This window comes from Oreochromis niloticus, linkage group LG19, assembly GCF_001858045.2.
Source record: "Oreochromis niloticus isolate F11D_XX linkage group LG19, O_niloticus_UMD_NMBU, whole genome shotgun sequence".
NCBI classification, from domain to species: Eukaryota; Metazoa; Chordata; class Actinopteri; order Cichliformes; family Cichlidae; genus Oreochromis; species Oreochromis niloticus.
This window is the reverse complement of record NC_031983.2, coordinates 21,649,239-21,674,546: the sequence shown is the minus strand read 5'-3', so window position 1 is coordinate 21,674,546 and position 25,308 is coordinate 21,649,239. Positions and strand designations below refer to the sequence as shown.

The 25,308-nt window shown below is 37.0% G+C and overlaps 1 protein-coding gene and 1 long non-coding RNA gene across 3 annotated transcripts in view; both read left to right on the top strand.

The window, feature by feature from the left end:
- The window catches only part of LOC100696704 (immunoglobulin lambda-1 light chain), a 131,616-nt gene that overhangs the window by 33,136 nt on the left and 73,172 nt on the right, over positions 1-25,308 (top strand). Inside the window, exon 5 of the mRNA XM_025900821.1 lies at positions 12,111-12,117. Coding sequence (XP_025756606.1) covers positions 12,111-12,117 — 7 coding nt within the window. The remainder of the gene's footprint in view (positions 1-12,110; positions 12,118-25,308) is intronic.
- Positions 1,050-3,254, top strand: LOC112843083 (uncharacterized). 2 transcript variants are annotated; one of them, XR_003215197.1, is made up of 3 exons: positions 1,050-1,248; positions 1,375-2,539; positions 2,666-3,254. It is a non-coding gene; the product is annotated as an uncharacterized LOC112843083 (long non-coding RNA). The 2 variants fall into 2 exon arrangements; XR_003215196.1 differs by having other exon boundaries at positions 2,663-3,254.

The following is a 25,308-nucleotide window of genomic DNA, read 5'->3' as shown; positions in this document are numbered from 1 at the left end:
GGTAATAACATGAATATGTTCACAATATTTTTGAACAGTATTATACAATGTTACTGACATAACTTTAAGCTGCATTTTAGAATTTTTATATAATGTGTATTACTTTTGGTTCGTATCTTTTCAGCAGCTTCTTCTTTCAGTGACCAAGTTCACCAGACTCCACCTAATATTTACGCAAAAGAAGACGAAGCAAAAATCTACTGCTCACACAGTATTTCAGGCTATTACACAATTCTCTGGTACAAGCAGTCAGAAAAACAGCTACAATTTCTGGGATACATGCTTGATGACAGGGGTAATCCAGAAACTGGAGTGACTGTGAGGATGGATGGGGATGCAAGAGAACATAAGAACTGCACATTAACGATTAAGGATCTCAAAGTGAGCAGCAGTGGTGTCTACTTCTGTGCTGCTAGTTACCACAGTGCTGCACATCACTGCACCTCAATACAAAAACCTGTCAAACACATTTTTTAATATCTGCATTGAAGCTCACAGCCTCACACACCTGGAACCAGCCATTATAACCAATGTTGGTCTCACAAATATCAGATATTATAATAGAAGATTCCTCATGAGCAGCAATGCAACATTTAAGCTGTCATATCCTGTTATTAAAAACAATGACACAACCTCCCCACATGTATCACTTTCACCTTACTAACTTTATGCTGTGACATTTTTTTAAGTTTACTGTAACTTAAAATATTTTTTAACATCGTAACCCCCCCCCCCCCTATTATCATCTAATACAACTAAATGAGTTAAAAGAGATTTCTCTTAATAAACACTCTTATTACGGTATTTTACAAATGAAATTGTGTAATTACTTTTGTTCATTAATTTGCTGGTTATATTGTATGGCTGAATAGATATTGACTCAGTGGACTGCTGCTCTCCGGCCATGCAGCATCTGGTTTCCTGCTCAACCACTGAGCTAAACTGGCAACCTCATGATCTTTTTCTTGCCTGTTCACACCCCCTTGCACCTTTAACATTTCCTCTCATAAGGTGGCAGTATATATCCTTGCTCAGAATTGTATACTGAACCAGGAGTGTGCATTTGTAATAGTTATTGACATACTGATGTTTATGATAATAAGCTTGGGATATAATAAGACTCCACCTGCTGAATGACAGCTCATGTAAAAGCTTCTTCATTGAAAAGAAATAATCAACACAACTGCGATTGTCCAGTCAATATGATCATTCTACTCCTCAGCATCTATCCTAACATCCTAGTTTCGGGTAATATCATGAATATGTTCAATATATTTTAGAACAGAATTATACAATGTTACTGACATAAGGTTAAGCTGAATTTTATAATTCTTATATACTGTGTATTACTTTTGTTTAATGTCTGTTCAGCAGGTTCCTCTTTCAGTGATCAAGTTCACCAGACTCCAGCAAACATTTACACAAAAGGAGAAGATGCTAAAATCTACTGCTCACACAGTATTTCAGGCTATTACCAAATCCTCTGGTACAAGCAGTCAGAAGAACAGCTACAGTTTCTCGGATACATGCTTTATAGCGAGGGTAATCCAGAACCAGGAGTGAATGTGACGATGGACGGGGATGCAAATCAAAAAGAAAACTGCACATTAACAATTAAAGATCTCAAAGTGAGCAGCAGTGGAGTGTACTTCTGTGCTGCTAGTTACCACAGTGGTGCACATCACTGCACCTCAATACAAAAACCTATCAAACACATTTTTTATATCTGCATTGAAGCTCACAGCCTCACACACCTGGAACCAGCCATTATAACCAATGTTGGTCTCACAAATATCAGATATTATAATAGAAGATTCCTCATGAGCTGCAAAGCAACATTTAAGCTGTCATATCCTGTTATTAAAAACAATGACACAACCTCCCCACATGTATCACTTTCACCTTACTGTAACTTAAAATGTTTTTAACATCTTTAAAAAATCTCTTTTTTTTCCTATTATCATCTAATACAGTCCAATGAGTGATAAGATAATTCTCTCAATGAACTCTGTTGAAAGTGTTATGGTAGTTTACAATTAAGGTTTTTGTGAAATGAAATTGTGTTATTACTTTTGTTCATTAATTTGCTGGTTATATTGTATGGCTGAATAAATATTGGCTCAGTGCTGGACTTTTAATGACCTCACACTGCTAACCAGCTTCAACAAATAGGTAGATACCAGCACAGATTAAGATGGAAACACAAAAGCAAGCACACTTATGTTCATTCAGTCAGAAAACACAACATCATGATTGTTTTCTGGCCTGCTCACACCCCCATGAACCTTTAACATTTCCTCTCATAAGGTGGCAGCATATATCCTTGCTCAAAATTCTATACCTATCAAAGATGTGCATTTGTAATAGCTTTTGACACAGTGATGTTTATGATAATAAGCTTAAGATATAATGAGACTCCACCTGCTGAATGACAGTTTGCTCATGAGAAAGTTTCTTCATTGAATAGAAATAATCGACACAACTGAGATCATCATGATCATTCTACTCCTCAGCATCTATGCTAACATCCTAGTTTCAGGTAAAACCATGAATATGTTTAATTTATTTTAGAACAGTATTATACAATGTTACTTACATAACTTTAAGCTGCCTTTTATAATTCTTATGTATTGTTTCTTTCTTTTTAATTATCTATTTTCAGCAGCTTCCTCTTTCAGTGATCAAGTCGACCAGACTCCTGCTAACATTTACACAAATGAAGAAGAAGCTAAAATCCACTGCTCACACAATGTTCAAAGCTTTTACCAGATCCTCTGGTATCAGCAGTCAAAGAAACAACTACCGTATCTTGGATACATGTACTTAGGCAAAAGTTCTGTAGAATCTGTAGGATCTCAAACTGAGCAGCAGTGGAGTGTACTTCTGTGCTGCGAGCTCCCACAGTGCTGCAGATCATTCAACCTCAGTACAAATACCTCCCAGATGCATTTAAAAAAATTATTTCTATTAAAAGCTCACAACCCCTCACACCTGGAATCAGCCATTAAAACCAATGTTGGTCTCACAAAGATCAGATATGGGAAAAGTTTCATTTCGAGCCCCAGTGCAACATTTAAACTGGTTGTTATAAAGAGCAACCTCCAACATTAAAAACGTCTGACATACCCAAAATTTACCATGAACTAAATCTCAACTAACAATCTCATGTGTTTCAGTTTGGAATATAAATGTGTGTCAATGTTGCGTTGTGATGTGTCGTATCGTGTCATGTTGTGTTATATGTAGTGCCGATAGTTTTCCAATTTCATTGTACTATTGTACTATGTATGACTGTGCAATGACAATAAAGAGTTATCTATCTTATCTAAATGTTTAGTCAATAACATGTTTTCTTCTCTCTGTACAGCACTACAATAGAGTTATAATCAAACAATCTGTGATTGAAGTTCAGACTTTCAGATTCAGGTCAAGAGGTTTAATAAAAGTGCTACTTTAAATGTTCAGGAATTACTGTCTTCTTCTATACACAGTATCTTCAGAGAGTCAAAACTAACTGGATAAGGGATACTTTAAAATTTCAGTACAATTTGAAAGCCTTTGCAATGACTGCCTTTATTCTACATAGGCATAAACAAATGCTGCATGTCCTTGCTTCAGATTCTCTGTTAGGCCTTTACTGCAGCCACCTTTAAGTGAGCTTGTTTGTGGTTCTTCATGCCCTTAGTTTGGTATTAACTAATAAAAAAACTGGCCTTTTTGGTCAAGATCATGTGACTTGGCCATTGAAGAATATCCCATTTCTTTGCCTTGAAAAACTCTTGAAATTACAACAGCGCTTCATATTACTGCTCATCAAAACATAATCTTCCCAAACACCAGTTTCCATCTCTTCGTCTCACAGCAGCTTTAAAACCTCCTGTCATAAGGTGGCAGTATATCTTTGACTTTTACGCTGAATCAGTTGTGTGAATTTGTGGTCATGGCTGACACAATGAAAACAAAACTAGGCTGTGGATATAATAAGACTCCACCTCCTGAATGATGGTTTGCTTAAAAGGGAGTTTTCTCAGAATAAAAAAGATTGGAAATCACCGTTCCTGGGAACATCTGTCATAGCAAATCATCATGATTATTTTACTCCTAAGCATCTATTTTAAATATATTCTGGCTTCAGGTAATGCCATTGATGATAAATATATTTCATAATAGTAAAATAAAATGTTACTGTCACAACATAAAGCTTCATTTTTTAACAGAACTTTTCATCTATTTCATACATTGTGTTTTTATTTTTGTTTGATGTCTGTTCAGCAGGTTCCTCTTCAAGTGATAAAGTCGACCAGACTCCACCTAATATTCACACAAAAGAAAAAGAAGTTGAAATCTACTGCTCACACCGTATTCAAGACTATAACCAAATCCTCTGGTACAAGCAGTCAGAAAAAAAGCTACAATTACTTGGATACCTGCGTTATGGCACAGGTACTCCAGAAACTGGAGTGAATGTAACGATAGATGGGGGTGCAGAAAAAGGAGAGAACTGCACATTAACGATCAAGGATCTCAAAGTGAGCAGCAGTGGAGTGTACTTCTGTGCTGCTAGTTACCACAGTGCTTCACATCACTGCACCTCAATACAAAAACATACCGAACACTTTTTTGATATCTGTATTGAAGCTCAAAGCCTCTCCCACCTGGAATCAGCCATTAAAACCAATGTTGCTCTCACGAATATCAGATATTATAATAGAAAGTTCCCCGTGAGCAGCATTTAAGCTGCCACACCCTGTTGTTAAAAGCAATGAAATAACTTCCCCACATGTATTATTTTCACCTTGCTGAGTTGAGTCTATCACACTTTTCTAAGTTTACTGTTTAAGTTAATATTTTTTAATATTCAGTTTCCAAAAAACTTATTTTTTCTGTTATGTAATACAACAAAATTAATCATATCACACATCTCTCAATACATGCTATGATGACAGGATTACATAGTTTACCATTAAAGGTTTTTTTATGAAAAAAAAAATTCTGTTATTAACTTTCAAAGAAAAGGAAACTGTAAATGTGCTGGTTATATTGTAACGCTACATGAATGCCATCTCAGTGCTGGACTGTAAACAACCTAAAGCTGTTTTATAACTTAAATAACACTTCCTTAAACAAAAGACCAGCTTTAACAATAGTTAAATACGAGCACAGATTAAGATGGAAACACACTAACAAGTAGATTTATGTTCATTCAGACAAAAAACACAACTTCATGATCATTTTCTTGCCTGCTCACACCCCCTTGCACCTTTAACATTTCCTCTCATAAGGTGGCAGCATATATCCTTGCTCAGAATTTTAAACTGAACCAGGAGTGTGAATTTGTAATAGTTATAGACACAGTGATGTTCATGATAATAAGCTCAGGATATATTGACACTCCACCTGCTGAATGCTCATTTGCTCATGAGAAAGTTTCTTCATTGAAAAGAAATAATCAACACAACTGAGATCATCATGATCATTCTACTCCTCAGCATCTATGCTAATATCCTAGTTTCAGGTAATATCATCGATATGTTCAATATATTTTAGAACAGTATTATACAATGTTACTGACATAACTTTAAGCTGCATTCTATAATTCTTATATAATGTGTATTACTTTTGGTTCGTGTCTTTTCAGCAGCTTCTTCTTTCAGTGACAAAGTTCACCAGACTCCACCGAATATTTACACAACAGGAAAAGAAGCTAAAATCTACTGCTCACACAGTATTTCAGGCTATAACCGAATCCTCTGGTACAAGCAGTCAGAAAAACAGCTACAATTTCTCGGATACATGCTTTATGACAAGGATAATCTAGAACCAGGAGTGAATGTGACGATGGATGGGGGTGCAAATGAAAAAGAGAACTGCACATTAACGATTAAGGATCTCAAAGTGAGCAGCAGTGGCGTCTACTTCTGTGCTGCTAGTCACCACAGTGCTGCACATCACTGCACCTCAATACAAAAACCTATCAAACACATTTTTTAATATCTGCATTGAAGCTCACAGCCTCACACACCTGGAGTCAGCCATTATAACCAATGTTGGTCTCACAAATATCAGATACTATAATAGAAAGTTCCTCATGAGCAGCAAAACAACAGTTAAGCTGTCATATCCAGTTATTAAAAACAATGACACAACCTCCCCACATGTATCATTTACACATCACTGTGTTGAGTCTGTGACATTTTTTTAAGTTTACTGTAACTTAAAAATTTATTTATTTTTTTCCCGATCATCATCTGATACAACTAAACAAGTAAAAAGACATTTCTCTCGATAAACACTCTATGTTGAAAATGTTATGGTAGTTTAAAGTTAAAGGTTTTTGTAAATTGAAATTGTGTTATTACTTTTGCTCATTAATTTGCTGGTTATATTGTTTGGCTAAATAAATATTGGCTCAGTTCCAGACTTTTAATGACCTCACACTGCCTACCAGCTTCAAAACATAGATAGATACCAGCATAGATTAAGATGGAAACACAATAACAAGTAGATTGTTCATTTATAAGGTGGCAGCATATATCCTTGCTCAGAATTGTATACTGAACCAGGAATGTGAATCTGTAATAGTTATAGACACAGTGATGTTTATGATTATAAGTTTGGGGTATAATAAGACTCCACCTGCTGAATGAAAGTCTGCGCATGAGATAGCTTCTTCATCGGGAGAAATAATCGACACAAGTGAGATCATCATGATCATTCTACTCCTCAGCATCTATCCTAACATCCGAGTTTCAGGTAATAACATGAATATGTTCAATATATTTTAGAACATTCGTTAGGTTTATCTAAACACAAACCTGTTGCTGGAACAACCGAGACAACCTACTGCAACTAGCAAAACATAAGACACCAGGCGGAACTCTTTGTGTGATCTCCCGCACAGAGAGCCAACTGAGGTCAAGTGTTGTTCCGTCCACTTGAACTCCGTCAGACTCTCAGCTAGACTTCCCGTAGTGCTCGTTTTATTGTGGTTACATGAATATGCATAGTTTCATTAACATATGACATCTTAAACAGGCATGTGTGTGAACAAAGAATACCTGTCTGTGTGTACATGTGAGTGTGTTCGATGTTTTTTTTCCCTTGCTGCCTAGCCTGACCTGTCTCCCCAATGTGATGTTTGTGTATTATATGTATGGTCGGCAAGCTCTGTCATCTCGGTTGTGGGCAGCTGCAACTGACAAGTAAGGCTATCTCATCTCATCATCTTATAATCAAACAATCTGTGATTGAAGTTCAGACTTTCAGATTCAGGTCAAGAGGTTTAATAAAAGTGCTACTTTAAATGTTCAGGAATTACTGTCTTCTTCTACACACAGTATCCAATTTTCAGAGGTTCAAAGGTAATTGGATAAGGGATACTTTAAAATATAAGTAGTATTTTAAACCTTTTCCTCTGCTCTACATAGGCATAAACAAATGCTGCATGTCCTTGCTTCAGATTCTCTGTTAGGCCTTTACTGCAGCCACCTTTAAGTGAGCTTGTTTGTGGTTCTTCATGCCCTTAGTTTGGTATTAACTAATGAAAAAACTGGCCTTTTTGGTCAATAACACATGACTTGGCCATTGAAATATCCATCTTGCCTTATAACATGCTTCATATTACTGCTCATCAAAACATAATCTTCTCAAACACCAGTTTCCATCTCTTCATCTCACAGCAGCTTTAAAACCTCCTGTCATAAGGTGGCAGTATATCTTTGACTTTTACGCTGAATCAGTTGTGTGAATTTGTGGTAACAGCTGACACAGTGATGAAAACAAAACTAAGCTGAGGATATAATAAGACTCCACCTCCTGAGTGATGACTTGCTTAAAAGGGAGTTTTCTCAAAAAAAAAAAAAAGATTGGAAATCACCATACCTAGGAACATCTGTCATACAAAGGCATTATGATTATTCTACTTCTAACTATTAAGTTTATCTGTATTTTGGTTTCAGGTAAAGCCATGAATATCTTCACTATATTTTAGTAGGATGCAATGCTATAATAATCCTGCATATCTGTTTATCTGTATTTTATAATTTAGATCATTTTAAGGCTTATACTTATGGATTGTGTCTTATTTTTGGTTGGTGTCTGTTTAGCAGGTTCCTCTGACAGTGATCAAGTCGACCAGACTCCAGCAAATATTTACACAAATGGGGAAGAAGCTAAAATCCACTGCTCACACAGTATTTCAAGCTATAACCAAATCCTCTGGTACAAGCAGTCAGAGAAACAGCTACTATTGCTTGGATACATGTATTATGATAAAAGTAATCCAGAACCTGGAGTGAATGTAACAATGGATGGGGATGCAAGGCAGCACAAGAACTGCACATTAACGATTAAGGAACTCGAACTGAGCAGCAGTGGAGTGTACTTCTGTGCTGCTAGTTACCACAGTGCTGCACATCACTGCACCTCAATACAAAAACCTGTCAAACATGTTTTCTTAATCTGTTTATTACAGCCTCTCACACCTGGAATGAGCCATTATAACCAATGTTGGTCACAGAAAGATCAGATTACTGTAAGACGCCGGAGACAGATACAAATTCAACTGCAGCTTTATTGCTGGGTTACATAAATTTAGAATCATGTACAAACAAAGGCATAACTATGAACTAGAGAACAGAACACAGAACAAATGACAGAAGATTGATAACATTGACAACGAACAACAGGAGACAAGAGGTAATCTGGGAGATGGAACACACAAGTGGACACAGTTGAACTAAATCAGAAGCAAAACTCAAAACACTGAACACGGGACGTGAGACACTCCAAAGTAAAACAGGAAATACAAGACAGACACAGAGACGCAGACTTGACTCTGAGACATGAAAACGTGAGGCGCAGAACCAGAACAGAAACCTAGAAACCAGCAACAATAAATATAACAGAAAACCATAATTCAAAGAGGAAAACTTAAACCAGCAACACAAAACACTGGGTTGCAGACCGAGGACTGTGACAGTTCTTTCATATATCATTATCCATTAGCTAAGTTGTACTTATGTGATAAGCTTTAACAAACAGCTTGTTTTGTGTAAAGTATTCAAGCTGATCTTTGTTGTTGTGTTTTGTTTTCTTTTTTGTTTGTTTGTTTTCATTCACATTAACATGGTATTATTTTCTCAAAAAGATAAAGCACTAACTATCAAAGACCAATTTCCATCTCTTGATTCTGACAGCTTACAGCTTGTGGCACCTGAAACACTCCTTGGCATATGATGCCAGGCTATCTGTGACTTTTACACTGAACCAGTAGTGTGGATTTGTTTAAGACTCCTCCCACTAAATTACAGTTTCTTCATCAGACAGTTGGAAATAATCAGCACAACTGAGAACATCTTTCATAGCAAGACATCATGATAATTCTACTCCTAAGTATTTATTTTGAATGTATTCTAATTTCAGGTAATCCCATCAACATGTTAATTGCATTTTAAATTGGTATTATACAGTGCTAGTGTTATAAGTGTATTTAAATTGTTATATATTTTGTCTTACTTTTGAATTATGTATGTTCAGCAGGTTCCTCTTCAAGTGACCAAGTACACCAGACTCCAGCTAACATTTACACAAAAGAAGAAGACGTTAAAATCAACTGCTCACACATTATTCAAAGCTATGACCAAATCCTCTGGTACAAGCAGTCAAAGAAACAATTGCAGTTGCTCGGATACATGTACTTAGGCAAAAGCTCTGTGGAGACTGGAATGAATGTAACGATTGATGGGGGTGCAGAGAAAAATGAGAACTGCACATTAACGATTAAGGATCTCAAGCTGAGCAGCAGTGGAGTGTACCTCTGTGCTGCGAGATACCACAGTTGTGCACATCACTAGACCTCTATGCAAAAACCTCCCAAACACACTCCTTTAATATCCGTTTTACAGCTCATGCCTCTCACACCTGGAATCTGCCATTATAACCAATGTTGGTCTCACAACGATCAGATATTATAATATGAGGTTTCTTGTGAGCAGCAGTTCTACATTTTAGCTGTTGGTTTACACATGCAAAATTATAAAGATTTTGTCACTGTCCAAATATGTATAGATTGAACTATGTCATTGCCAACCTACACTGTAGCAGTTCATTAAAGTGTAAATATTGGACAGAGCTGCCATTATCAACTGAATTAATTGTGAAAAGCAGTGAATTTTACTTACGTGGACAGTGATTCATATTACTACTCATTAATACATAACCTTCCCCAACATCAGTTTTCTTCTTCTCACAGGCTGTGAGCTGTTAGACCTGTGCACCTCTAACACTTCCTGTCATAAGGTGGCAGTATATCTTTGATTTTTACACTGGAACCAGTAGTGTAAATTTGTGATGATGGTTGACACAGTGATGATTGCACAACTAAGCTGAGTACATAACATGATCAAAACAACTGAGAACATATTTCAAAACAAGGCATCATGATCATTCTTCCCCTAAGCATTCAATTTAACTGCATTCTTGTTTCAGGTAATGCCATCAATGTGTTGGTGCTACTGTATCACACAGTGGGCGGCTGGAAACAAACCAAAAGTTAGTGGGAGCAGGAGGCAGAGAGTGGGCAGGCTGGTGAGCAGGTGAGTCCTTCCTTTGACAGGTTAGAGAGATCATGTGATCAGGTGAGGTGGGCAAGCTTGACTGGAGATTTCCACAGCTAGTAGGTGAGTATGTTTCCAAGGCAGCAAGAATTTCCAAGACAGAGAGGAGCAGGTAATTCGGGGATACAAGGAGAGACAAGGATTACTACAGACAGGCGATTTCAAACAAAATGTACAAAATGCTCATGATAACGACAACAACTATCGGGCAAACAAGTGATGCAGCCTCCAGCCTTGCTCTACCCAGCACTTGACTGCCAAATATAAGGCATGTGTAGGAAGGATGGACACATGGGGAAACTGCCCTGCACAAGGAGCCAGCCCAGCAACTTCACCTGAGACTAACAGCAAAATGGTTAAAGAAAAAAAAAAATAGAAAAACATCCTTCAAATGCCTACCAAAACAAAAATGAAGTATTGGATTCAAAAGGCAGCTTCCAGTAACCTTGAATTTTGTTTACTTATTGAGTTGCACAAGAATGAAACTAATAAATATTAATAATTTAATTAAAGTAATTTTTAAATATACAGACTTATACAGATAAGCTACAATAATCTACCATCAAAGGGTTATGAACAAGAAATGTTACGAACTTTCAAAGAAAGAAACTTTATAACAATTATATACTAACTTAGGCAATAAAGAAAATCTTTAACAAATAGATTTAGTATCAACAAAACTTATAGTAATTTCAATCAGAAAACACAACATCACGATCATCTTCTTGTCACTTTTACTAACGATAGGGTTGCTCTTGTTGACTGTTCACTTCTTACAGCTCACAGCCCCATGCAGCCATGAAACTTCCTGTCTTAAGGTGGCAGTATATATTTGCTCAGATTGTTGCGCTGAACCAGTTGTGAATTTGTGGAGGTGGCTGAAACAGTAATGATTTTAATAATAAGCTGAAGATGTTGTAGGACTCCACCTGCTAAGTGATGGTTTGCTTTTAAGAAATCTATTCATAAAAGAAAAAATATCAGCAAACCTGGAAATATCTTTAGTCAAGAATCATGATCCTTTTACTCCTAAGCATCTTCTTTAACTGTATACTGGCTTCAGGTAAGGGTATAACAATAATTAAGCTGAATTTTACAATTTATTATTTGGCTTTTATACATATATATATATATATATATATATATATATATATATATATATATATATATATATATATATATATATATATATATATATATATATACACATATTTATTTATTGTGTTTTATTTTTGTTTGTTGTCTGTTCAGCAGGTTCTCCTGCCAGTGATCAGGTCAACCAGACTCCAGCTAACATTTACACAAAAGGAGGAGATGTTAAAATCCACTGCTCACACCGTATTCAAAACTATTACCAAATCCTCTGGTACAAGCAGTCAGAGAAACAACTACAACTGCTTGGATACATGTATTATGATAATAGTTATCCAGAAGCTGGAGTGAATGTAACAATGGATGGGGGTGCTGAAAAAGATCAGAACTGCACATTAACGATTAGGGATCTCAAAGCGAGCAGTAGTGGAGTGTACTTCTGTGCAGCTAGTAACCACAGTGCTGCACATCACTGCACCTCAATACAAAAAACCAAAGTTGTCGTTGTTTTTTTTTTAAAAAAATATCTCTATTGTCACTCACAGCACCTTACACCTGGAATCAGCCATTATCATGAATGTGGTCTCACACGATCAGATATAGAAGGTTCGCTATAAGCAGAAATGCAACATTTATGCTGCCACATCCTTTTTTTAAAAGCAAACCCTATATATCTATAAATATCTATATATAATTAAATTATCTGTTTATGTATCTAGTGTTTAATTTCAACATGATCACCATGATGACACATAAGCTCACATATATTGCTCAGCTGGAAGGTCATTTCAGACATTTCAGACGCTCTATAAGTAATACCCCACTTCCACTGGCAGTCATTAATGCAAGTGCTGGAAAAGTCTGGCCTTTCAGATTATGCCCTTTTCTGTGGTCATTCAGTCCTTTGGTGTTGCTAAGCAGGCCAATCAATTTCTTCTTTCTAGACATGTAACAAATCATTGATTTGGACACTTTGGGCATTTCTTTTGTTAAGCCTTTGAGATAAACCTGAAAGTCTGCACAAAGTCTGGACAAAATTGCAAAAATTGTGTCACTGTCTAATTTGAGATTACGTATCAGAATTTCAGGAGCAGGACCACGCCTCCAAACACGCTCCTTCGGGTTCTCATCTATATAGGTTCCCCCAGTTCTGCAACCTGTCATTCTCATTTATGTGACCCACCCTCCCTCCCCTTTTCAATTCTTTAACTTCTTCGCTTCTATTTATCTGCCAGGCCTGGGAGCCATCACCAGTCCCCTTTGAGACCTTCCCCAAACCGCAGCTCAATTCATGTCCAAGCATTCACCTGTACCTACTAAAAGGCTGTCAAACCTAAAATGAGGACGTGGGCCCAGGTAGTGAAATACTTATGGACATGACTGTAGCATTATCAACCTACACTATAGCAGTTCACTGATTTCAAACCAATGTGATTCCTGTATACATGGGACTGCAACAAATGGACCGACTTGCACGTGATCAACTGAAGGACCTGTTGTGAAAAGCAGTGCAGTTTACTTCTGTGCTCCAAGTTACCACAGTGACTCATATCACTCTTCATCCATACGTAATCTTCCCAACACAGGTCTTAATCTCCTCCCACAGATCACTGTCCCATGCACCTGTAACATTTCCTGTCATAAGGTGGCAGTATATCTTAGACTCTTACACTGAACCAGTAGTGTGATGTTCATTGCTAACACACTGACAATTACACAACTAAGTTGAAGATATAATAAGACTCCACATGCTGAATGTTGGCTTGCTTGAAAGGGAGTTTCACTAGCTGGGACCACATCTGCAGTTAAGATGAGCGATGATGGATGAGGGAACTGTGAACTGGTGCTGCGGTTTGGGGAAGGCCTGGAAGGAGACTGGCAGCGGCTCCCAGGCCAGGCAGATCCCGATGTACAAACGAGAACTGAATGAAAGGAAAAGGAGAAGAGGAGAAGAAAAGAAAGGGGGGGGGGGGGGGGGGGGGGGGGGCATAAAAATGAGAACAGCAGGTATTGGTGAAGGGGGCATATATAGCCTGAGGCCGGAAGGGGCGTGAATGAGGTCTGGTCCCGCATGTCAAGAATGTTTGAAAAGATCTTTACAACTGGAAACATCTTCCACAGCAAAGGCATCATGATTATTCTACTTCTTCCTATACATTTGATGAATTCTGTTCTGGTTTCAGGTAATGGCATGAATATGTTCATTATATTTTTGTGTGATTACTTCAGCTTTATAGTTGCATTTTATAATTTAAATGTTTTATTCTTATTTATATTTTATTTATTCTTATTCTTATATGTTGTGTGGTCCTTTTGGTTGATGTCTGTTTAGCAGGTTCCTCTTTAAGTGACCAAGTCGACCAGACTCCAGCAGACATTTACACACAAGGAGAAGAAGTTAAAATCCACTGCTCACACAGTATTCCAAGCTATGACACAATCCTCTGGTACAAGCAGTCAGAGAAACAGCTACAACTGCTTGGATACATGTGGAACGACAAGGGTTATCCAGAAACTGGACTGAATGTGACTGTGGACGGGGATGCAAGACAACACAAGAACTGCACATTAACGATTAAGTATCTCAAAGTGAGCAGCAGTGGAGTGTACTTCTGTGCTGCTAGATACCACAGTGCTGCACATCACTGCACTTCCATACAAAAACCTCCCAAACACATTTTAAAAGTTTCTGTATGGCAGCTTGCAGCCACTTACACCTGGAATCAAACATTATAACCAACATTGGTCTCACAAAGATCAGATATTATAACAGAACTTCTAAAGTGTCACATCTTGTTTTAAAAAGAAACCTACAATACCAAAACTGTCTGCAGTATCTCATTTGAACATAGTAAAATGATGACACAAATTCTCACACATATCATATGACAAACATATTGATAGTTTAAGGTGATTTGAGCTTTGTCACATGCTGTGTTATCCTACCGGAAGCAGACATCAAAAGATGGGTAGAGTGTGGTCATAAAGGGACGGACATGGCAGCAACAGTACTTAGGTAGGATGGGGCATTTAAACGATACTCAGTTGGTACTGAGCAGCCAAAAGTTGAAAGAAAAAAAAAAGAGTGCAACACCCCATTACACCTCCACTGTCTATCTGAATTGTTAATACAAGACGGGGTGGATCCATACTTTCACGTTGTTTACACATCTTTCTGATTATCATCTGAATCTGAGACTCATCAGACTAAAAACATTTTCCAATCTTCTTTTGTCCAATTTTGATAAGCCTGTGTAAAGAGTAGCCTCAATGTCCTGTTGTAACAGCAGGCATGCCATCCAGTGTGTTCTTCTGTTGTTGTTGTTTTAAGTTATGAAAAGTTGAAACATTTAGATTTTTGGACTTTTTTTTGCTTTTTTCTTTTACTTGTCAACTTTATAGGGAATGAGGCTGGTCTTGGTCATGTTTATGCCTATGTACACATTTCACAGCCCCTCACACCTGTGACACTTCCTCTCAGATGGAGGCAGCATATCACTAGTCAGACTAGTGTGAATTATTCTAATAACAACATGAGGATTACTGAGACTCCACCCAATGAATGATAGTTTCCTCCTATTAAAGTTTACTCAGACAGAAAACTGGAAATGGGGGTGCTGAAAAAGATCAGAACTGCACATTAACGATTAAGGATATCAAAGCAAGCAGAAGTGGAGTGTACTTCTGTGCAGCTAGTAACCACAGTGCTGCACATCACTGCACCTCAATACAAAAACCAAGTTTTGGGGTTTTTTCTTTAAACCAAAAAAAAAAAAAAAAAAAAAAACTTCTTTATTGCAGTTCGCAGCACCTTACACCTGGAATCAGCCATTATCATGAATGTGGTCTCACAAAGATCAAATAAAGAAGGTTCGCTATAAGCAGAAATGCAACATTTGCGTTGCCACATCGTTTTTAAAAAGCAGCTTCTATATATCTATAAATATCTATTAGAGATGGACCGATCCGATATTACGTATCGGTATCGGTCCGATACTGACCTAAATTGCTGGATCGGATATCGGTGAGAAATAAAAAATGTAATCCGATCCATTAAATATCCAAAAAGCACCTCACAAAACTTGCGACATGGCGTAACTCGGCTCATAACCGTAGCACGTCGGAGCAGTGTGCTCACGTGATAGAGCGGCTGTGTGTATTTGTAGCCTCGCTACCAAATCAGCATTTCATCTCCGAGAAAGTTATCCCAGAGAGAAGTAAAGCAAGTGTGTAAGTTCATCTCTGAATGTTTGTAAAGCATTCCCACGTTAAGCTTAACAGCCGATATATGGAGCGACTGCCTCTCTCTCTCCCTCCCCTTCCTGCTGCTACTTCAATCGTGAAACTGATCAATGATCAGCTGATCGGCTTTTCTGTCGCGAGTCCGTGTCTCTTGTTTGTTTTTGGCCCACTTTGCACCAGAAAGAGGAAACCAGCGGCAGAACAACAGCAGCACGTTTAACCTTGATAAGCTGTTGTTAGAATTTATTTAATATTACTTTCTACACCAGGATGCTTTTCTACGTAGCTGACGGCTGGTAACTGTGCAGGGGTGGATCTAGCAAAGTTTAGCCAGGGGGGCCAATAGGGCATGAACAGGGAAAAGGGGGCACAAAGACATACTTTTCTTTCTTATTCTCATTTAAAATATTTAGTTTTTAATAAATAATTATCTGAATCTTACACCCAAAGTTTTAATCTGATGTAAAATGTATAGAAGTCCATTACTGTATATAGTAACTGTTAAGTCTAATATACCCTAGTAAGCTATATACTTTTTCCTTTGGGAAGGTACCATCTGTGCAGTCTGCAATTCTGTTGAAGAAAGATGTTGAATCTATTTAATTATTCTTGAAAAATAATTGATTTCTGTGCATTTTTTTCACCCTGCATCAAATTCAAGTTGATTACATCGATTAAGCATCATCAGGTGGAGGGTGGGGGGTGGTTCCCTATTTTCTTTTGCTGGGAGTTTGCAACCCTATTAGTTAGGTTGCTTAATATTTCTGCTAAGTACTCTTTAAAATACCAGAATAGGGAGGATGGAGCAGGTTTAAGTTTATTAGATTGATCAGTGTTGCTGAACTATGAAATATTTTGGGCGCAGTGTGTTTTTTACATACAGGTAAAACAGAATAGCTTTAGTGTTGTTGTTTATTTAAACTTGAGTATGAACTTGTACAAAAAGCAGCAAGATATTAAAAAAACAGTTTTATTGATTAAAAAACACACTATATCGGATTCATATCGGTATCGGCAGATATCCAAATTTATGATATCGGTATCGGTATCGGACATAAAAAAGTGGTATCGTGCCATCTCTAATATCTATATATATATATTGAAAATATCTGTAGTGTTTAATTTCAAAATGATCACTGTGATGTCCTTTTTCGTGACTCCGCCATTGAAGAATATCCCCTCTCTTTGCCTTGGGAAATTCTTGTGTTGCTTTTGCAGTATGCTGTGGGTCATTATTCATTTGCATTTTCAGCCAAGAGAAAAGCTCAGTACACATTACAGTTTATCCTGCTCCTCTATGAGTAATGCCTCACTTCCACTGCAGTGCGCCAGTGGCAGTCATTAATGCTAATGGTAACTCCGCCATGTTTAATAGATCATGATATGCTTCAGATCAAGAGTTGTCTCCTTCATTGCTCTCTCCTTCTCTTCGCTCTTTCTGTCATTCTGGTAAAAATTAATCTTGGCTTCAAATGTCCAAACAACGCTTTTTCTGAACTGTAAAGTCTCTATTTTCTGGAAAAGTCTGACCTTTCAGATTATCCCCTTTTCTGTGGTCTTTCGGCCCTTCTGTGTTGTGGAGCAGGCCAATCCTTCTCTTCTTTTTAAACATGAAACAGATCATTGATTTGGACACTCTGGACATTTCTTTTGTTAAACCTTTCAAAGTTTGCATGTTGCGTATTTAAAATCCACTTTGCTGGTATACAGAGACAAAACTGCAAAAATTGTGCCACTGTCTAAGAACTCATGAACATGACTGTAGCATTATCAACCTACACTACAGCAGTTCATTGTTTTCAAACCAATATGGTTCCTGTATACATGGCACTGCAACAAATGGACTGACTTGCACGTGATCAACTGAAGGACCCGTTGTGAAAAGCAGTGTAGTTTACTTCTGTGCTCCAAGTTACCACAGTGACTCATATCACTCTTCATCACTGTCCCATGCACCTGTAACATTTCCTGTCATTAGGTGGCAGTATATCTTTGACTCTTACACTGAACCAGTAGTGTGATGTTCATGGCTAACACACTGACAATTACACAGCTAAGTTGAGAATATAATAAGACTCCACCTGCTGAATGATGCCTTGCTTGATAGTGAGTGTACTCAGAAAGAATGTTTGAAAAGATCTCCACAACTGGGAATGTCCTTCACAGCAAAACCATCATGATTATTCTACTTCTAGCTATACATTTGATGAATTCTGTTCTGGTTTCAGGTAAAGCCATGAATATGTTCATTATATTTTTGTGTGTTAACTTCAGCTTTATAGTTGCATTTAATAATTTACATGTTTTATTCTTATTTATATTTTATTTATTCTTATTCTTATATGTTGTGTGGTCCTTTTGGTTGATGTCTGTTCAGCAGGTTCATCTTTAAGTGATCAAGTCGACCAGACTCCAGCAGACATTTACACACAAGGAGAAGAAGTTAAAATCCACTGTTCACACAGTAATCCAAACTTTTACACAATCCTCTGGTACAAGCAGTCAGAGAAACAGCTACAACTGCTTGGATACACAAATTATGATAAGAGTTATCTAGAACCTGGAGTAAATGTAACAATGGATGGGGATGCAAGACAACACAAGAACTGCACATTAACGATTAAGGATCCCCACGTGAGCAGCAGTGGAGTGTACTTCTGTGCTGCTAGTTACCACAGTGCTGCACATCACTGCACCTCCATACAAAAACCTCCCAAACACCTTTTAAAAGTTTCTGTATGGTAGCTTGCAGCCACTTACACCTGGAATCAAACATTATAACCAACATTGGTCTCACAAAGATCAGATATTATAACAGAACTTTTAAAGTGTCACATCCCATTATAAAAAGAAACCTACAAAACTATCTGCAGTGTCTCATTTGAACATAGTAAAATGATGACACAAATTCTCACACATATATGACACACATATTAATAGTTTAAGGTGATTTGAGCTTTGTCACATGCTGTGTTATCCTGCTGGAAGCAGACATCAAAAGATGGGTTGAGTGTGACCATAAAGGGATGGACATGGCAGCAACAATACTTAGGTAGGATGGGGCATTTAAACAATACTCAGTTGGTATTACACCACCATTGTCCATCTGAATTATTAATACAAGACAGGGTGGATATACATGTTGTTTATACATCTTTCTGACTAGCATCTGAATCTGACTCGTCAGACTAGTCAACATTTTCCAATCTTGATAAGCCTGTGTAAATAGTAGCCTCAATTTCCTGTTTTAACAGCAGGCATGCCATCCAGTGTGTTCTTCTGTTGCTGTAGTAATCAGCTTTAAGGTATGAAATATTGTGAATTGTGCCTTGGTTATGACAAGCTTATTTAAATTACTGTTGATGTTCTATTAGCCTGAAGCTGTGTGTTCATTTACATCTGTTTTCTAGCATCAAAAAACAAACGTAAATCGTCATGATAATTTCTTGTACATAGCTTTTAAAGTTGTTGTGGTTTCAGATGTTGAAAACATTGAAACATTTATTTATTTACATTGTTTTGCTTTTTTGTTTTCCTTGTTAATTTTTATAAGGAATGAGGCTGGTCTCGGTAATGCTTTTTAAACTTATCAATCATCAGTTTTAATTTCTTATGCATACATTTCATAGTCCCTCGCACCTGTAACACTTCCTCTCAGAAGGAGGCAGTATATCACTAGTCAGACTTACTCATGTGAATTATTCTAATAATAACCTGAGGAGTACTGAGACTCCACCCAATGAATGATGGTTTCCTCCTATAAACATTTACTCACACAGAAGACTGAAAATGATTAAGACAACTGAGAACATCTTTCATCACAAAACATCATGATTATTCTGCTCCTAAGCATCTATTTGAACTATAATCTAGTTTCAGGTAATGTCATGAACATGTTCAGTATGTACACAGTATTATAGTGTGCTACAATTAAAGCTGTATTGCGGCATTTTATGTTTTACATAAGATATTATGTTTTATTTTTATTTGATGTCTGTTTAACAGGTTCCTCATTAAGTGACCAAGTCTCCCAGACTCCAGCTAACATTTATACAGAAGGAGAAGAAGTTAAAATCTACTGCTGGCACAGTAATCCAAGCTATGACCAAATCCTCTGGTACAAGAAGTCAGAGAAACAGCTACAACTGCTTGGATACATGTATTATGATAAGAGTTATCCAGAACCTGGAGTAAATATAACAATGGATGGGGATGCAAGACAAAACAAGAACTGCACATTAACAATTAAGGATCCCCAAGTGAGCAGCAGTGGAGTGTACTTCTGTGCTGCTAGATACCACAGTGCTGCACATCACTGCACCTCAATACAAAAACCTCCCAAACACATTTTAAAAATTTCTGTATGGCAGCTTGCAGCCACTTACACCTGGAATCAGACATTATAACCAACGTTGGTCTCACAAAGATCAGATATTATAACAAAAGGTTCCTTATAAAAAAAAAACAATGCAACATTTGAGCTGCCACATCTTGTAATAGAGGCCAATCTCCAATGGCAAATATATCTGTAGGGGATTATTATTATTAGCTTTTGACTATGAATAAAAGTGTCACATCCTGTTTTAAAAAGAAACCTATAATATTCAAACGATCTGCACTATCATACTTTAACGTAATAAAATGATGACACAAATTCTCAAACATATATGTCAGACATATTGATAGTTTAAGGTGATTTGAGCTTTGTCACATGCTGTGTTATCCTGCTGGAAGCAGACATCAAAAGATGGGTAGAGTGTGGTCATAAAGGCATGGACATGGCAGCAACAGTACTTAGGTAGGATGGGGCATTTAAACAATACTCAGTTGGTACTGAGCGGCCAAATGTTGAAAGAAAATATCTACCAACCCATTACATCACCATTATCCACCTGAATTGTTAATATGAGGCGGGGTGGATCCATACTTTCACATTGTTTACACATCTTTCTGATTATCATCTGAATCTGAGACTCATCAGACTAAAAACATTTTCCAATCTTCTTTTGTCCAATTTTGATAAGCCTGTGTAAAGAGTAGCCTCAATGTCCTGTTGTAACAGCAGGCATGCCATCCAATGTGTTCTTCTGTTGTTGTTGTTGTAAGTTACGAAAAGTTGAAACATTTAGATTTTTGGACTTTATTTTGCTTTTTTCTTTTACTTGTCAACTTTATAGGAAATGAGGCTGGTCTTGGTCATGCTTATGCCTATGTACACATTTCACAGCCCCTCACACCTGTGACACTTCCTCTCAGAAGGAGGCAGCATATCGCTAGTCAGACTTACTCATGTGAATTATTCTAATAATAACCTGAGGATTACTGAGACTCCACCCAATGAATGATAGTTTGCTCCTATTAAAGTTTACTCAGACAGAAAACTGGAAATGATCAAGACAACTGAGAACATCGTTCATCACAAAGCATCATGATTTTTCTGCTCCTAAGCATCTATTTGAATTCTATTCCAGTTTCAGGTAATGCCATGAATATGTTCAGTATATATCCAGTATTATACAGTGCTTCAATTTTAGCTGTATTGCTGCATTTTATATTTTACATAAGATGTTGTGTCATATTTTTATTTGATGTCTGTTCAACAGGTTCCTCTTTAAGTGATCAAGTCCACCAGAGTCCAGCAAACATTTATACAAAAGGAGAAGATGCTAAAATCTACTGCTGGCACAGTATTCCAAGCTATAACCGAGTCCTCTGGTACAAGCAGTCAAAGAAACAACTACAATATCTTGGATACATGAATATTGACAAAGGTTATCCAGAGACTGGAGTGAATGTGGAGATGGATGGGAATGCAGATCAAGGCAAAAACTGCACATTAACAATTAAGGAAATCAAGCTAAACAGCAGTGGTGTGTATTTCTGTGCTGCTAGATACCACAGTGGTGCACATCACTGCACCTCCATACAAAAACCTATCTCAGCTTTTTAATATCTGGATTACAGCTCACAGCTCCTTACACCTGGTATCCACCATTATAACCAATGTTGGTCTCACAAAAATCAGATATTATAATAGAAAGTTGCAGCAATGAGCAGCAATACAACATGTAGCTGCCACATCCTTTTATCAAAAGTACCTCTAATATTCAAAATATTGGCGGCATCTGATTTCAGCACGCTGAGGACTCAAATATTTACATATATTTAGAGTTGTTCCTCAGTTGTTCTTTAGTGGGCTGTAAATAACGTAGTTAAAGTAGCTTCTATACTGAAAAATGTTCTTTAAAAATTTGGATATACAATTTTTCTTTTACCAATCACTAAGAATTAATTTCGAGATTCATTTAATTACACAGATTAAAATGATGGAGTAGTTACAGTTACAGTGTGAGTAACTACAGTAGGAGGTACTGTTATGGACAAAATGTACAAAACACAGATTAATAACCTTCAAAGTAAAAAGGAAAACTTTAGGATGATGGCCAGTCTGTGTAACTCAAACAACCTTAAAAGGTTGGGTCTGTTTACTTAATGGGAGGGAGAAATAATGAGCATAATAACATACAGTAAGATGTAAAACAATATCAAGTACATTGATATTTACTTCAGCAAGAAAACACAACATCACGATCATCTTCTTATCATCTTCTTCCTGTTAACTGTTCCCAATAACAACATTTCAGCCCAGTGCACCTGTAACGTTTCCTCTCATTAGGTGGCAGTATACCTTTACTCAAACGTTTACACTGAAACACAAATGTAAATTGGGGGTAGTGACTAAAACTATGACGATTATGATAATAAGATAAGGATGCTGAGACTCCACCTGCTAAATAATGGTTTGTTCATAAGAACGTTTTTGCAGAACTGAAAGCATCAAGGAATCATGATTATTCTACTTCTAAGCATCTATTTTAATAATATTCTAGTTTCAGGTAATGCCCTGAATGTATTAAATACACTTTAGAACAGTATTATCCACAGCTACCATTATAACTGTATTTAAGCTGCATTTTATAATACATTTTTATCATTTTTCTATTTTGGGTCTTTTCTTTGGTTGATGTCTGTCTAACAGGTTCTACTTCAAGTGACCAAGTCGACCAGACTCCTGCTGACATTTACACAAAAGGAGAGGATGTTAAAATCTACTGCTCACACAGCATTCAAAGCTATGATGAAATCCTCTGGTACAAGCAGTCAGAGAAACAGCTACAATATCTTGGATACATGAATATTGACAAAGGTTATCCAGAAACTGGAGTGAATGTGACGATGGAAGGGAATGCAAATAAAGGCAAGAACTGCACATTAACGATTAAGGATCTCAAAGTGAGCAGCAGTGGAGTGTACTTCTGTGCTGCTAGTTACCACAGTGCTGCACATCACTCCACCTCAATACAAAAACCTAATAAACACAATTAAACATTTAAGAAGCCACATCTCTAAAAAAGGAAAAAAAATCGACCTCCAATAATAACAATATCTCCCGTATAGGATTTCAACATGAGCATTTTATTGTAATTTTTACTCTGCTCTTAAAGAGAAGAGAACTCTGCAAAAAAAGAAGACATGCTCAGAAGACGTTGATTAATTGCAGATACATAAATGCACTGATCTTCTCTCAGTGATAATCACCATCCAGCTGTCCTCTGAATTTTCACTTAAGACACTGAACTTGACTTTAATGCACTTGTTCAGTACTAAAATAAACTACATTTCTGTCACTAAACAAGAAAAAAAAAAGAATTGAAAAGCAACTTCATTGTAGCTTAATGAAGTCATTAAACTACAAGCAACAACACTTTGTTGAAAGAAATCTAAAACAAATGCACATTTTGTTCACAAGTGTAACATCTACAAATTATAAAGAGATAAGATTTGTCATCAGTGTCGTCATCTTCCTATTCAACCTGTAAAGTTATATTGATTTCAGCTATAAATTGTTTTTACTGTCACTTTTACAAACAATGAGGTTGCTCCATTTCACTTAAATCTCCCAAATAACCAACTTCAGCTCTTCCCACAGGTCACAGCCTCTTTGAACCTGTAACACTTCCTGTCATAAGGTGGCAGTCTATCTCTGACTTTTATACTGAACCGGTAGGCTGAATGTGTAGTCATGGCTGTCAGAGCTATGATATAAGCTGAGGACATAATAAGACTCCACCTGTTGAACGATGGTTTACTTGAGTTTGTTTTCTCATCACAACTGAGAACATCTTTCACAGCATCATGATTATTCTACTTCTAAACATTTATTTTAACTGTATTTTAGTTTCAGGTAATACAGTGAATACAATAACTGCATTTTAATAAGAAACTACACTATTATTATAATGTTGGTATATTTGTATTTTTTAAGTAGCATAATTTTAAAGCGTATTCTTACATGTTGTGGCTTACTTTTGATTGATGTCTCTTCAGCAGGTTCCTCTTTAAGTGACCAAGTCGACCAGGATCCGGCTAACATTTACACAAGAGGAGAAGATGCTAAAATCTACTGCTCACACAGTATTCCAAGCTATAACCAAATCCTCTGGTACAAACAGTTAGAGACACAGCTACAATTTCTGGGATACATGTATTTAAACGACGACAACCCAGAGCCTGGAGTGAATGTGATGATAAATGGAAGTGCAAGAACTGGCGAGAAGTGCACATTAACGATTAAGGATATCAAACCGAGCAGCAGTGGAGTGTATTTCTGTGCAGCTAGTAACCACAGTGCTGCACATCACTGCACCTCAATACAAAAACCAAGTTTTTTGGGTTTTTCTTCAAACCACCCCCCCCCCCAAAAAAACCTTCTTTATTGCAGTTCGCAGCATCTTACACCTGGAATCAGCCATTATCATGAATGTGGTCTCACAAAGATCAAATATAGAAGGTTCGCTATAAGCAGAAATGCTACATTTGGACTGCCACATCGTTTTTAAAAAGCAGCTTCTATATATCTATAAATATCTATAGATATATATATTGAAAATATCTGTAGTGTTTAATTTCAAAATGATCACTGTGATGGCCTTTTTCATGACTCGGCCATTGAAGAATATCCCCTCTCTTTGCCTTGGGAAATTCTTGTGTTGCTTTTGCAGTATGCTGTGGGTCATTATTCATTTGCTTTTTCAGCCAAGAGAAAAGCTCAGTACACATCACAGTTTATCCTGCTCCTCTATGAGTAATGCCTCACTTCCACTGCAGTGCGCCAGTGGCAGTCATTAATGCCAATGGTAACTCCGCCATGTTTAATAGATCATGATATGCTTCAGATCAAGAGTTGTCTCCTTCATTGCTCTCTCCTTCTCTTCGCTCTTTCTATCATTCTGGTAAAAATTCATCTTAGTTTCAAATGTCCAAACAACGCTTTTTCTGAACTGTAAAGTCTCTATTT